Raw genomic sequence first — 15,682 nt, 5'->3', positions numbered from 1 at the left:
GCTGATTGGACCACGTCCCTTCGCTCCTCCGCCTCGACCAACGAGCGCCCGCGGCCGGTGCGCGCGTGGGGCTGACGCGGAAATCTGAATGGAGCTCGCGGGCCGGCGGGGCTGGGGCGGGGCCAGCGCGGCCGCCGCTGCTGAGGGGGCTCGGCTGGGGCGGCCCCGCTCCGCGTACAGGGGTCCTGCGGCCTCGCCATGGGGCCCGGCCCCTCTCCGCCACCGGGCCCCACGCCACGACAGTCCCGCGTGGCCTTGGCCGTGCTGCTCTGTGCCGCCCTGTTGCTGTCGCTGCCTGTTCGTGGCGCCGGTGAGCGGCGGCGCTTGGCGTGCTCCACCTGCCGGGGCATCGTGGACAGGTTCAACCAGGTGGGCCGCGGGGTGCGGGCGGACGGCCCCGCGGTGGGTCAGGGCTTCGCGGGGGCTCCAGGCGGGGTCGAGCAGCGGCGTAGGTGGTTCCGCGCCTGCGGCGCCGAGGGGCATTGCCGGCCCCATGGCCAGGCAGCGCCGGCGGGCACGGTGCGGGTCCGGCCGGCTCTGTGCCCTGAGGCCGCGCTACGGGAGCGCCTCCGCCGGTGCCGCGTTCGGGGCGGCGCCCGGCCCGGTGATGGGGCAGCGGCGGTCCCGCTCCGGCAGCGGTCGCAGTGCTGAGGCGGATGGGTGGCAGAGCGCCTTCATCTCTGCCGCCAAAGGTGTGTCAAAAGGCTGGCTCCGCTGCAGCGTGTCCAGCTCCATGGGAAGTGCTGGTGGAAAGCTTCGTTCCCAAACATTCACTGTTTGTTGCCACTTGCAGCAGCCTTATGTGTGGCACAGTAAATTGTGCGCCGGCAGCGAGGGCTGCTGCGCCTGGTGAGCGGTGCTTTGTGCTCTCCACACGCGTATCGGCTGCTGAAGGCTCGCCAGGTCACTTCAGCTGCGGGGTGTTCTGCCAGGTGTCGTCTGCTGGCATCGGCTGTGACTGGGGACAGCTGTGCTGATCGCCCTGTTGTACGGTTGCGTGTGTAACTTACAGCTTGGTGCAGACTGGGCTGTTATCAAAGCTGAATGAAGTAGAGGTTCTGTTCAAATGATAATAAATAATAAATTTCCTGAGAACTTGAGGAAGAAGGGTGTAAAGTTTCACATGCATGGGGCTTTTTTTGTAAATCATGACTGTAACATGGCTTTGTTTATGTATTAGGAAAATCTAATCATGTTACACTGTAACATACACTTTCTCACTTTGTGTTGTCCTTAGCTGTTGCTTTCACTCAGGGATTTGATCAGCAGCTTGAGAGCTCTACTGTAGTTTATGCATGGTGCTTTTCATAATTTCTATATAAGCATTTGTTATTGCCCTTAATTTTTATTAGAAACAAACCCTATGTAATTCCTGGACCTTTTATTTGTAGGGTTTAGCAGATACAGCTAAAAAAAACTTTGGTGGTGGAAATACTGCTTGGGAAGAGAAGACTCTGTCAAAGTATGAGTCCAGGTGAGCTGTCTCAGTACTTCTCATTCTGCTGAGTTTTGTGTTCACTGTGTGCAACTTCACTATACCAGTGTTTGTTTAGAACTGAAATATTCAACTTGACAGCAAAGGTTTCTCTTGTCCAAACCTTAAATTCTTAATGATTATAGTGTTACAGAACATTGTAATCTAAAGATTATAGTAAAGACTCAATGCCTTATTATTTTCTCTATTCATCTTGTTTTTGAAAACTACAAAAGTTAATTCTGTTATTGTTTCATCTTATTGCAAAGCTCCCATACCTTCTCTGTGATTTCTCATGGGCATCTCCTCACAGCACTGACTCCTTCTTCACAGCACAGACAACAAACTCCAACTCCTGTCTCGCCCAGCTAACCCACTCTTTTCTAGCACTTGTCTTCTTATTGGACACACCTGTGGCCTATTAAGAGCAGGCCTGTTCCTAATCTTTGGTGATTAGTACAGCTGCAACTCCTCAGGTGTGAGACTACCTTCTGCATTATCTTTATTTTCTTACATTCTATCCCACCAAATGTTATTAGTTATAGTAGGGTTTTTTTCTATTTACCTATTAAAGTAATAAAATAATGAATCTACTCATGGTCAATTTTTTATTGCTAGTCATAAAAGGTACAGAGTACTGAAATAATTGATTTAGAATTGAAGGCAGTATCTTCTCCCTAGAGTTGTCACTGTTGCACTGCCAAAGAGAAGGCAGGTTACTGTATGCATATCTGGTTAATGATGGAGAAGGATATCAGTTACTTTTCAAATTCTTTTTTTTATCTTAGTTGGAGTACTGAGATGTTGCTGTGAGATTCACAGGCTTGTGTCTAATAAAAATACATTAAATTTATTGTTGAACATTAAAGTACTGCACTCAAATTTTCTGGGAAGCTAAAAATCTATCAAACCTACAATCTAGAAATATAGTAAATGCAAGCAAGTCACAACATTCTTGTGGTCATTATTCTGGGTTTGGGTTTCTTTTTTGACTGAAGTAATATTTATTAGTTATTTACTCTGATGTTTTGAAACTAATTCAGGCTACCCTATAGACTGATGAAATATTCTCACTGAAGTCTGACTGCTCTGTCAGGTCTTGAGTTGTATTGAAAGTTTAAATTAAATTTACAGTTTTCCTTCTCTGCTTGTAGTGAAATTCGTCTTGTGGAGATCATAGAGAATCTGTGTGACAGTAGTAACTTTGAATGTAACAACATGGTAGAAGAACATGAAGAACTGATAGAGAAATGGTGGTTCAAATTGTAAGTATCATTTTCTTGGTGGAGATCTTTGTGTGAATAAATTATCTAAGAGGACGAACTAATAATGTTAAATCTTGTGCCTGAACAATAGCGGTATGGGTAATTTATTCTTTGTCTTTCAAGAGTTGCCATTGGGTACTACTGCTGGTTTCAGGCTAACTTTTAGTATCATGTGGTGCTGTACTATGTTCTTTTGGATTTTCAATTCCAGCAGTGTTGCACCAAAGGATCTACACTTGTTTCTTATGCACTGTCTACTCAGTAGACAGTAGTGTGTCAAGGTAAACTAACATTGGAAAATTTTGAAGTTTAGTTCCTTATGTTTTCCTTTGTCACAAAAGGGCTGCAAAGGGCTCTTTGGTTCTTGTGGGTTTTTTGTTAGCTTGCTTTTTTTCCCTGAAACTACATTTAGTTCTCCTGGCAATCAAAAGAATAGTTGGTGCTAATCAGGGTAGAAGTTGAATCTCTTGCAGATGGTAGAGCAGCAGCTGACTTTTCTACCTGCAATTTAAACTAGACTGGAATTTGTGTTATAGCTAAGCTTTTTGTATACCAGTCTTAAATATAATTAGTGCATGAATGGCAGTGTAACCTTTAGATTTCTTAATGTTTGGGTTTTTTAGTTCCAAATCACATTTCTTCTAAGTATTTTTCACTAATTTAAACTGTCAGCACTCCTAATTAGCTAGAATTCAATAGGGTGATCTGCCACTACAATGTTTCATAACTGGATAAGGCTTTTTGATACTTTTTGATACTTTTTGATTTCTTCTAAATCACTGCTTTAGCCTTTTACCTAACTATACAAGATTGTATATATGTTAACACGTAGTGATGGGAATAGAGTAGAATAGCAGAACAGAAAGTAGAATGTTTCAGTTGGAAGGAACCTAAAATGATCACTTAGTCCCAGTGCCTTACTGCTTCAGGGCTGATGAAAAGTTAAAGCATGTTGTTAAGGTCATTGTGTAAACACTCCTAAAACACTGATAGGCTTGGGGCCTCCACCACCTCTCTGGGAAACCTGTCCCAGTGTTTGATTGCCCTCTTGGTAAAGAAATGTTTCCTGATGTCCAGTCTAAACCTCTCCTGGTGCAGCTGTGAACCCTTCCCCCGTGTCCTGTCATTAAATACAACAGAGATTGGCACCTCCTTCTCCCCTTTCCCTCCTCAGGAAGCTGCAGAGGGCAATGAGGCCACCCCCTCCACCTCCTTCTAGACAAGCACACAGTCCTTAGGTGCTCCTCATAGGACATGCCTTCCACAAAGGTAAACTATGCAACCCAGAATCTTTAATTTGGCTAAAATTTGCAGAACTTAACTAGAAAATTTGGCATAGTAAACTTCCTAAAATAATCAAAAAAATTCATAAAATACATTGGATTTTGGAAAGTTTCTGTATTTAATAGACCTTATGAGCGCATGCAATTGATTGTTTGCCTTCCTTTCTTTAACCTGCAGTATCCAAATGTCATTCAGTTTCTGTGGTAGTTTCCAAAGACAGTTTCTTTGCCCATGAATACCTTAGGCATTTTTTACAAGTTGTTCCATAAAGGGTGGTCGATCACTGGAACAGGTTCCCCACAGCACCAAGCCTGTCAGACTTCAGGAATCATCTGGAGGACACTTGCTCACGTAGTTTAGCTTAGGAAGTCTCGTGAGGAGCAGGGAGCTGGACTCAATTAATTGGGGCTGTAGGTGGGTGCTCAAGTAGCACACAACTAACTTCTTAATTTTAAAAATGTCTTCTAAAATAGTACTCGATCAATGCTAAAAAAAGGAGAAATTTTAACCCAATCATCTAGTAGCCAATAATTTGAACAAATGTTAACATCTCTTCCAGGCTATCTTCTGTATACTTGAGATAAAGATACAGTAAGTATTTATAAGAGAAAGACATAATTAAGACTGTCTAAAGTGTATCTAAACCTTCCCTAAAAGTAAGGTGTTTAAAAAAAGGTGTGTGTGCATGTATGAAGAATTCATTATATTTGTTGCTCTTATTTCAATTTTTTCCCAAATATAATTTATAACATTTGAGTAGAGCTTGTTAATAGTATAGTATTTTAAAAGCAACATTTTCAAATTGGAGGACTTCTTCTAGAAATTGATTCCTGAAATCTTCAGAAGAATTAGGTTTCTAATCTGTCATGTGCAATAAGTTTCTCTCCTGTGTTGTTCTGGGTCAGTTGTGTGAGCTGGCTTTTAAAGAATCTTTGTTCTTTTTGTTTGTAAATGAATGTCTTCATATACAGAAAGAAGAAGTATCCAGATTTGTTTAAGTGGTTTTGCATTGAAACAATAGAAGTTTGCTGCCCTGCTGGAACTTATGGACCAGATTGCCTCGGTAATTTTTCTTCTGAAAAATTCAGTAGCAGATAGAGTTTTTTTACCTGTTTGTTTCAGTCTTTACTGTCACAGACAAATGCATGATGTATGATATTTTGCATGAGACATGGGCTGCTGTGTAGGATGTATCTGCTTGCTGCCTCATAGTTGAGTAGCTACCTTGGGAATATCCTGCCTGGATAAAACTCTTCTGGGCATGTAGTAATGTACTGAGCTGTCAAGGGTACCAAGATGTGCAGAAACAATCAATCTGATGCTGATATCCATACCTGACCCATCCTTAAAGGCTCTCTGCAACATGAAGTCTGTTGTTTAGGTGGCCTTGCAGAATCTATGTATACAAGAATCCTTGATCAGTTTCAAGAGTAAAACAACCCAAATGCTCCTGGGGTTTAAATGAAGAACCTTGCAACTGAGGATCAGTTAAAAAGGCAATGAGAAAAATTGGGTAAGAGTAGGTGGGAGATGAAAGTAAGGTCTTTGCAAAAGTGATGAGAGATATCTTGGCCTCTGAAGCTGGTAAAATTTATAAATCTCTAAAACTTCTCACCTTATTAAGAGACTGGTTTTGGCCACTTAATATATCGGTAAAGATTAAGTCCCCATTCCCTATATTGATCTAAATGATAGCTGGTAGATTTTTACAAATGTAATATGAGCCTTCTCAGAGATACAGAAAAAATAAAAACACCAATTTTATCCAGGAAGCTCGGAAAATAATTAAAATTTTGAGCCATTTAGGTCTTTACCCTAAATCAAATTGATAACTGAACTTTCCTGGAGATTGCTTTGAGTTTCCCTTATACTTGAATATATTATTAAGCATTGCCTTATCGCAAAACTTTTAGTTACTCTCAAGGGTGAAAAAGACTCTTGGAAATTATATCCTACTTTAGTGTGACAATTTAAAATTAATTCTTATTTTATTTTCTGTGAAGAGGGAGGGATTTTGGGTGTTTGTGTCTGAGAGTAGAAAGTTATTTCCTTAAACATCTGATTTAAAAATATTTTTGATCCTTTTTTAGCTTGTCGTGGTGGATCAGAAAGACCTTGCCATGGAAATGGCCACTGTGATGGTGATGGTACCCGAGGTGGAGATGGCTCATGTAGCTGTAAGAAGGAGTACACAGGACAATTTTGTTTGGACTGTTCTAGTGGTTACTTCAGTTCCTTGAGAAACGAGACGCATTCTGTTTGTACAGGTAACAAAGCCTTAACACATGCTTATATCTTTGTGTTACTTCTTCAGTTTTTGCAAAACTAGAAACAGTTGAAACTAACAAATGTAGAAACAAAACATAGTTTGGCCAGCTTTAAGCATAAAAGACATGTCAGTCACTTTAGTGGAATTCTAAGATTTTGCTAAGTCATCTTTCCACACTGCCCTTGATTTTTAAATTGTTTTTTTCTGCTTTAAGAAAAATACGTAGAAATCTTTGCTTCTCTGCTTCCTAAGTACTGTTGAAATCTTGAGCTGAAATTACTTAAGCTTAAATGGAATAAATGGAAACAGTTGATCTGTACTGCAAACTACTTAGATTCCAGTTTGGTATGCCTAAGTTTAATTTTGAAACAAAGTCAGATCATAGGAATAAAATTTTGAATTGGTCAAATTTTCAATTCATTTTAGACCCTTGATGAGATTCTCCAACATCTACATCCTGACCCTGGGGGTCTATCAAGATTGTTTTTAAGTAGTCTATATTGTTCTTGTTTTGGTTTTTTTTAATCTGGTTGTGTAGTAATTCTTCTCTATGATTTGTTTTAGATGACAATATATAACATACAAATGTTACATAGGGTATATTATATATGCATGTTATGTATATGTAGACATTATGCATATACAGCTGGATTTCTAGTATAGTTCCTTCTGAATTCTTCAGAATTAAATCACACATTGCTCTCATAGCTAATTGGAAATGTAAATTGTGTGAGGATTCATTAGGTAGAGAAGTTCAGACTTTGATGTTTAAACTCATGTCCCCGCCTTGAGGGGCTCAGCTAAGTTTGCCTTCCTGATCTCCTCTTTCCAAATATTTTAGAAATTGGACCTGCCACTTCTAGTCACTAGAATTTCATGGCAGTGTTTTCAGTAGTGCAAATATCTGTAATTGCTAGGTTTGGTTTCCGCTGGTATTTTGGGATTTGGAGTTGTTTTGGTCAGATAGCTGCATATTTCTAAATTAAATCTTGATCTTATGGAGGTGCTGTCTTGTGAATGGGAGTTTCAAGCTCTTAAAAAATGATGGCTTCCACTGAATCCTAAATAAAGTTTTCTCTGAGAGTTTGTGTGCCCGAACTTCTCTTGGGATCTCTCAACAAAACTCAGGTTGAAGTTTTCTCCTCTCAGCCTGCCATGCTGCCTGTAAGACTTGTACTGGTTCAAGTAACAAGGACTGCCAAGATTGTAAAGAGGGCTGGATTAAAAATGAAGATGGAGCTTGTGTGGGTGAGTAATGCTAGGCAGACTTCAAACAGGTTTTGTAGTAACACTGGCTAATAAGATTAGATGGCATCACTTCCAAGTTTTATTGTATTTTATGGAAATGATTTGTCAGTTTAGATTTCTACAGTTTTATTAGTTTCTCTCTTCCTCACTTATTTCATGTTGCAGGAAAGCAGTATTTTCTCACCACTGATTGCCTGGTGATGATAGTTACCTTTATCATACTGTTCTGTATGTCTTTTTAGTTTAAGGGGACTCATAGAGCAGCAAGTGGGGTGTTTCTTTTTAGACCTGAGTTTTCTTGGTGTTTATTTGTATGCTAAACAATGTCCTGCTTTTGACTTAAACTATTTTGTCAATTAGTAGAAGATTCGTATGAACTTAGCTACATATTTTGTACTAATTCCACATTTACCTTCACATAACTGTCATAAATGCTCAAACCTAATGGAGGTCAAACACTTCACTAAAAGCCATGCATGCAAACTTCTTCTGTTCTTGGACAGAAATACTGGGAGACATCAAGATCAGTGTTTCCATTAATTTCTTACCTATTTCTGTCTTAGCATTTAAGTTGGGTTACAAGGAGATAAGTGTGAAATACTTCACAAAAAATTCAAACACTAAAAATACTTCCAAGTGCAGGAATGCACTAGGGGAGAGTAACACATTTTGTTTAAGTGGTTGAATTTGACCCTTTAAAGACCTCTAACATAATGCCCAGAAACAGTGTCTTAGAAATTATGTGAACACTGCTTCCTTTTCAAAATGCCACTGAGAGCTGGTTTTAAATTACAGCTCTTGCAATATCTGCTTAGGCAACTACCAAGCACTCCCAGGGCATTTTTAAGATGCTTTGGTACTGTCTTCTGTACAGCTGAGTTTTTTACAGATAATTATTGCCACTAATGACCTATAAATCAATTGAGTAATCAGTAGGAATGATGGGTGCAGCAACAGGAGGAGAGTGACAGCAATGACAGGAAGAGAGGGACTGAAATAGCCTTCTTTGTTTGAATTTTTTAATGAAATACTGTTCCACCCTTTCCTCAAAATCGTAAGGCTTGCATGTTTTAACTCTGCAGTAGCATTGGTTTTCAGCTTGACTGGTCCTAATCATAACTTGGTTTGTTCCATTTTGCTTTCTGTAGAATACTAAGAGATGCATGTATGTGCAATAGTACACGTTTTTAGTTATATAAAAAGCTCTGTAATTTGGTAATGTAGGAGTACAGGAGAAAATAGTGTTCCAGAACAATAGAGTGTCTGCTTGTTTGTTATGATATCTGCATAAATGCATGACTTGAAAATGGCAGGGACTGCAGGCATCCTGGAAGTTTATTTAATTTGACCTTTTGAATTTCTGATACATCTCTTATTGTCATCACAAAGTATATGAGGATCAGTTTTGATTTTCTAATGCAGGTTTAAGCTGAACAAAACTGTGTCTGTTACCATGCTAGTTCTGTGTCTACCATGTTGCACCTGACCCCAAACTCATTGCAACAACAATTCTCAGTGCAGTCAGTTTATAGCATTCAAGTATTAATCTGTCTATTTAATCATAACTACTATTTTAGGTAACTTGTCACTTTTTATCTTTCAGATTTAGATGAATGTGCTGCTTCTCCTTGCAAAGATCACCAGTATTGTTTGAACACAGATGGATCTTTCTCATGCAAAGGTTTCTTTTCAATCTTCTGTTGTATTGTTCTGTCTAGAATCCTAAACTAATGCTAGAGGTAATGCTTAGAAAATGTCTGATAGGTATTTGGTACAGTGTGGTCTGATCCTCACTGGGCATGGGATGAGGCTTTAGACCTATTGTATGAGCAAATAAAGAGATTTCTCGTTATTTCTACTTGGCTTTTGTGAGACCCTCCAGCTCTGGGACCTCCAACATAAGGCAGGCATGGACCTGCCTGAGTGGGTCTAGAGGACAGCTGTGAAAATCTTGATCAAGAGGGTCAACCCCCCTATGAGGACAAGCTGAGAGAGCTGGCATTGTTCATTCTGAACAAGAGAAGGCTCCAGAGCCTTTCAGTACCTAAAGAGATCTACAACAAAGGTGGAGGAGGACTTTCTACAAGGGCATGTAGTGGACTTGACAAGGGGGAATGGATTCAAGCTGAAATAGATTAGATTGTATATTAGGAAGAAAATCTTTACTATGAGGGTGTTTGAGGCACTGGACCTGAGAAGTTATGAATGCCCTGTCCCTGGATGTGTTCAAAGACCATTGGATGGAACCCTGATCTACCTGGTCTAGTGAAAGGCGTCTAACCTATGGCAGAGGGATTGGAACTAGATCATCTTTAAGGTCAACTTCCAGCCCAAGCCATTCTATGATTCCTTGTCATTGTCCTTGTGTGGGTAAGATGTCTGACTTTAGGGTGGTATTGTAAACCCCAGATACACAATTTTTTATGCATAAAATATTTTATCTTTAGCATGTGATGCCAGCTGTGTAGGTTGCACAGGAGAAGGTTCTGAAAAATGTAAGACCTGCGCATCTGGATACATGAAGGAAGATGAGAAGTGTACAGGTTGGTGGATTTAGCAGTACCTGGTAGAATGCTGGTTAGCTCACTCTTGGTTAGCCATGCTGAGGAGCTCATAGGTGCTTTCACATTTGTGTGCTTCATCTTTCATGCCTGTCAAAGTGAACCTAGTCGTTCTGATATTAGCTGCAAAGACATTCTCAATAAATTACTTTATATTACTGAGCTGATATGCTTGACAAAACTTAAAGTGAATCACTGGTATGAAGGAACAGGGTATTTTATAGTAGCTTCAGGAAACAGCTACATGAGTCTTCTGTCAGTTACTTACCACTTCATCATATCTGTGTTTCTATTCATTTTGTAGCAGAAGGGCAGGCATTGTGATAATCCATCAATGTCCAAGTTCAAATTATATTCATTCTTAGTGAATTATAATGTGAAATTAGACTTCCTCTGTGGAAAAGAACAAGACATATGCAAAATCTGAAGTAGCTATTAACTGTGACGATGTAGTATTTACAAGCTCTGTTCCCTTTAGCTATACTTTGATGGCATAAATAGAAAATGACTGTGGGGGAAATGTTCAGTAGGTTGAGTTGCCTAATTGTGACAAACATAACCACTAAGTACATTTCTCTGTACAGCGATTTGCAAAACATTAAAAAGCAGCAGTACTGGGTGTTATCTGAATAACTTTGAAACAGTCCAAATCACGAAGAATTAGATTATTTTAACAGATGTTACATCTGTTGCAGCAGCATTCTGCTCCACAGTGTTTTTCATATTTGAATAGAGTTTTGTTTATATGACTGAGCAAAAACAAGGTTTATAACAAATAACAGCAGTGGACTCTTTCTTTCCCTGTGCTGTCTCTAGATATAGATGAATGTAACCTTCCTGAAAAGGTCTGCACAGAAGAGAATCACGACTGTGTTAATACATCAGGTAGTTACAAGTGTGTATGTTCAGAAGGGTTTGAAGATAAGGATGGAACATGTGTTCAAACTGTAAAACCAGGTAAGTAGCTTTTCAGGGACAACTTTAAAAAATATGCTGTATTAACAACTTGGAGTTTTATGTAAGTCTAAGGGTCTAGTTACTTGTAAATCCCTCTATTATTTCTCATCTTCACACAGCTGTGGTCTGTATCAATAGTTTATAGTCCAGGCCACACTCTGATGTGTGGTTTTTTGCCTAAAGATAGTTTATGTTTTTAAACATTCTGTTCTTGGGTTGCTACATTTTTGCTTAAGTCAAGTTTGTGTTTTTAATTCACTTTTAAGGGTTTGGCTTTGTTACATAAAATGAGGTAGCAAATTTCTGCTGTCATAAAAATGAGCATGTCCTCCCCACTTCTTTCCTTTATCATTAATTATAGTGACTTAAGGGTTTATCTGATTGCATGCAATCTTCAATTCATTGAAATCTCTGAAAATTGCAAATTGAAAAAAGAATTACAAATTCTCTTTGCTGGATAAAAATGCTGTTTGAATTTGTTTATTTTGTGATCGTGTAAGTGCCAGAGCTGGTGTTAAGGTGAAAATGGGGAAGACATCCATCTATCAGTCATAGGGAACTGTTCAGCTTCACTTAAATTATAACTTCAGTCAAAAAATTCAACTATCATTTTTTCTAGGATGTGTTGACCCATATGGACAGAACTACATTCATTAAACATTCCATTACTCCATCTAGGCCTCTTTTACAATTCCAAAGAGAAAGATGGGATTATTTTGCAATAACAGCAGTAGGAGAATAGATGAGAGACACCTAATTTCATACCTTTTCTTTCTACTTCGTAGCTTGTTTGGGTGGTTTTTTTATCCCCCCATTTCCATCCCCAACACTGATTTTTCATTTTTTTGTACTAAAAAGTTGTAATCATGGATGTTGTATTGCTGCTCAAGGCCACTGAGTTCATTCCTTTTACTGTCAGTGCTCACCATTATTAGTCCTCTAGAATCTTCTCTAATACAGATATGCAGGGTATCAGTTACTACCTTTGTTAATGTGGTCTTACATTTTGAGACTAAAAGTAAAATAAAAGGTAGACAAATTGACTTAGTTTTTTTGTTTAGATAATGCTTTTCCCAATATAATAAAATTGCTCTGCTTTTTTAAAGGTTGTTTTAACATCTGAACTGAGCAGTTTGTACTATAAAAACAATTCTGAATAAGACTTGCCCTACTTTTTCAAATACCTAAACTGCTACTGACAGGTTGTGTGGAAAGGAGGAGATTCACTGTGAATAGCTGAAAACAAAAGCCTAGAATAGAAGTGCCTGTGCTGATTTTTTTTTTCTTCCACTAATAGTAAAATGCCAATTTATTTGAAAAATTTTGTTTTCATATAGTAAAAAAAAAAAATACAGCCTTAGGTTAGGAGAACGGTTTAAGTAGGTGTTATATATGGCTTAATTGCTTCTCTAGTCTTGATAAATATGTTAATTTGGGTTTCTCTTGAAAAAAATCCTAATTTCAAAAATCACAGTTGTATATCTGTAATTAATTACCTATGTATAATTGGTAATAGATTTGTATTCTAACTGTGCTATTTAACTTCACAGGAGAGGAAGTAGAGAGTGAAACAACTGAGCCTTCACATACTGAACATGTTGACTTATGATCTGCGTTCAGAACCAAAAGACATTCCTATCTAAAGTTTTAAATTATTGGACTAAGCCTCTGCTAGCTGACATACTGTGGAAGTGGTATGAAATATGCAGGTTGCCATTAAGACTTTTTTTTTTAAATGGTGGCAACCTGCTCTTTAAGCTGCATTTCTTTATTCTTAAATCCCACTTTTTATATAATTCTTCAAAAACAACACTCTAGATGGGTTAGTATAAAATTTGACAGAACATAACACTGTACCCAGCAACTGTAAACAACTTGCAGGCTTCTCATTCTAGTGCCTACTGAAAACTGTTATCTTCTGGAAGAATTTAGTTGCACTTCATAATTTAAGGAAAATTTAGACTGAAGTTTGTTGTTTCTAATCATGAGAAATATTTCTGTAATTGAAATACAGCTTTTGGAAATTGTCAAAGGGAATCTCTCTGGGGGGGAGGGAAGCACTGTTCCCTTAAACAAAATAGAATGCCTAATATTGCATTCAATAAAAGTGTATTTTGTTGGAATGTGCCTTAAAATTTTTAAGATGTTAATACCTTGATGTGTTGTCATGCTTATTTTTCTTTTAAGTCAGTGAAAAACCCCAAAACCACAAAAGCAGCCCAAACAACTGCCAAAAAAACAAAACCCCAGAACCTTGTAAACTGTATTTCAGTTCAGCACTGAATTCACTCAGTTGTATTGGAATATACCTGAAATGAAAACCCCAACCCAACAACATCCCCTCTCTCACACACACTTTCCTCTAAAGGAAGAACTATGTCAACCTAATTTTTCAAAGGCAGGTAAACAGGTCTTTCTGACAGATACTTGCATCAACTATGTAAACTAGTTTAGAAGGTGATGAAAAGTAGGTTTGGCTAACACATGCCTGCAATGGCTCATAGTTATTATGTGAATGCTGTCTAGGATTGATGAATACAGGACTTTCACTACAACCTACTGCTGTGTGCTATAGCTTCCTGTCTGCTGCAGAGCAAGCATACTACAATCAATTTTTCCTTGTCTCTTGTGCCATTTCAGAGGGAAAGCTTATAAGCATAGCATAGATACAGCTTCCTGTGTGTTCTCTCTAAGCCTAAAGGCAAGTATAAAAGCTAAAATGGATATATCCTGTAGGACTGCCACAGCTGTAAATAAAATAAGGACCATCCACAAACAGTCTCTGGTAGAAGTGAGTAAAGTTTACAATACATTGTGATGGTGGATACAAGGGGTTGTAGAATACAGCTAAGAAGAGCACAGTTTAGGCTTGACTATGAAGAAGTTACAAACTCTGAGGTAAGGGGACATAAAAAGGCTATGAATAGAATTGACCTATTCTGTTGAGCAGAAAAAATCAGACATCTTCTATATATTTCTAAAGACCTTTGTTCACGCTAAGTCTCAGTTCAGTTTGTGAACCGTGCATGGAGGATTTGTATTTGTGATAGATACCTAGGTGAATATTGTACAAAACCTGATTCTGTTGGATTCTTAGGTTAAAAGCTGTCTAAGCTGATCTTGTGCATGATAGTTTAAATACCTAGTGCTATTAAGGTACCTGTAACTTTTCTTTAACTGTTATATCTAGATGTTTCTTAACTTGCAAGTCAGAGTACGAGATCTTCAGTGCTTTCTCAGCTGTAATTGTCTAAGATGGGCCCATTTGCCACAAAGTCTTGCAAGTTGAAGGGTAGTCATTGTATTTAATGAGTACTAAATCAAAGGGAGGAAAAAGTAGGCAGTTTGGGAAACACATGGAATACAACTCAAGGATCTTCAGGGTTTTTAGTACAGGTGTAGCCAGTTACAGTAGTATTAGCCCCTAAGGATCCTGCAGGAGTGTAGCTTCTCTATGTTACTCTCTCACATTTAACTCCTGGGTGTTGCAGGTTGTGGTATGAATGGTCGTTAATCATAACAGGAAATGTTGGTTTAAAAACTACCATCAGCTCACACTCAGGGAATTAATTGTCTGACAAATACAAACTCTTCTATTAGTGTTCCAAGCCTGAAATAATGCTTCCTTATGAAAAAGAACTTGCTACTCTTAAATACCTTTCAACTTACTTTGGACTCTGGGGGATACCTGATGAGGTTCTTAACTACATTGTGGAAGCATTTGCTTCCCACCTTCCAAGGCTTTGGACAGAAAGCCTTAACTAAATTGTCTTAGTTAAGCCCAAGTCTGAGATGAACTGATAAAAAACAAAAATGTCAAGATTTTGTTTTTCTGTGGTGATAAAGAGGAGAAATTCTTCCTTGCCTGACCTGCAAAAGTAATGAGCAGTCTAATACAACCAGACTCTTTTTCAGTTCTGGAGAAAAATGCTTTCAGCTTTCCATTACCAGAGTAGAGCCATCAGTCAGAGTGTTGTTCCCTACAAAACATACAGATGTAGTACCTGGGTATTAGGAGTCACTAATCTATTTTCCTCAATTCTCCCATTCTCCTGCCACCAAATATAGGCACATATTGCTCTGCATTAAATTATTGTGGGGTCCAGAAAGGTGAATTCAACTATTTAGAGTTTTCACTGAAGGAATATAGGCCAAGGTATGTATGTGATAAATATTTAGTACGATGCTGCTGTCTTCTGCCCTTTTGATGCTAGTTTTGAAAGAGTTAGTTCCCTTGTTTTGTTCTGTTTTCTCTTTTTACTTCTTCAGACTGTAATTACTGCTTCATTTTAGAAGTTGAAACAAAAAATTTTTTTGACTGAACTTAATCTTTTTTCCCCTCTCTGCCTTGAATACAGTGGGGATTAGATTCTGAGTTGTCTTGGGTTTTGCCCTTTATAATCAGAATGGAGGGGGTGGAGGAGTAAGATTTGAACTGATTTCCAGAAACTGGCCATGAAGGTAAAATGCATTTTGATAATCAAGCCAGTACAGACTACCAATGCTTTCTACTGTATTTGTTAATATTTTGGTGCTAAAAGAAAGCTGTTTCCATTAAATTTTTCATTGCATCTGGTTATATGGTACAAGACTTTGGACTTAGGGTTGTCTGGAAGTAGAGGTC

At 38.6% G+C, this 15,682-nt stretch overlaps 1 protein-coding gene across 1 annotated transcript; it reads left to right on the top strand.

The window, feature by feature from the left end:
* Positions 1-131: 131 nt before the first annotated feature.
* Positions 132-13,181, top strand: CRELD2 (cysteine rich with EGF like domains 2). Its single transcript, XM_066550744.1, has 10 exons — positions 132-369; positions 1,392-1,474; positions 2,629-2,739; positions 4,995-5,086; positions 6,114-6,290; positions 7,442-7,540; positions 9,144-9,221; positions 9,988-10,083; positions 10,918-11,058; positions 12,609-13,181. Exons 1-10 carry the CDS (start codon positions 199-201, stop codon positions 12,665-12,667), a joined length of 1,107 nt encoding a protein of 368 aa, XP_066406841.1. The 5' UTR covers positions 132-198; the 3' UTR covers positions 12,668-13,181.
* Positions 13,182-15,682: the final 2,501 nt, after the last annotated feature.

The sequence above is a fragment of the Molothrus aeneus genome, chromosome 5 (assembly GCF_037042795.1).
Source record: "Molothrus aeneus isolate 106 chromosome 5, BPBGC_Maene_1.0, whole genome shotgun sequence".
Taxonomy (NCBI): domain Eukaryota; kingdom Metazoa; phylum Chordata; class Aves; order Passeriformes; family Icteridae; genus Molothrus; species Molothrus aeneus.
This window is presented reverse-complemented; position numbering and strand designations above follow the sequence as displayed.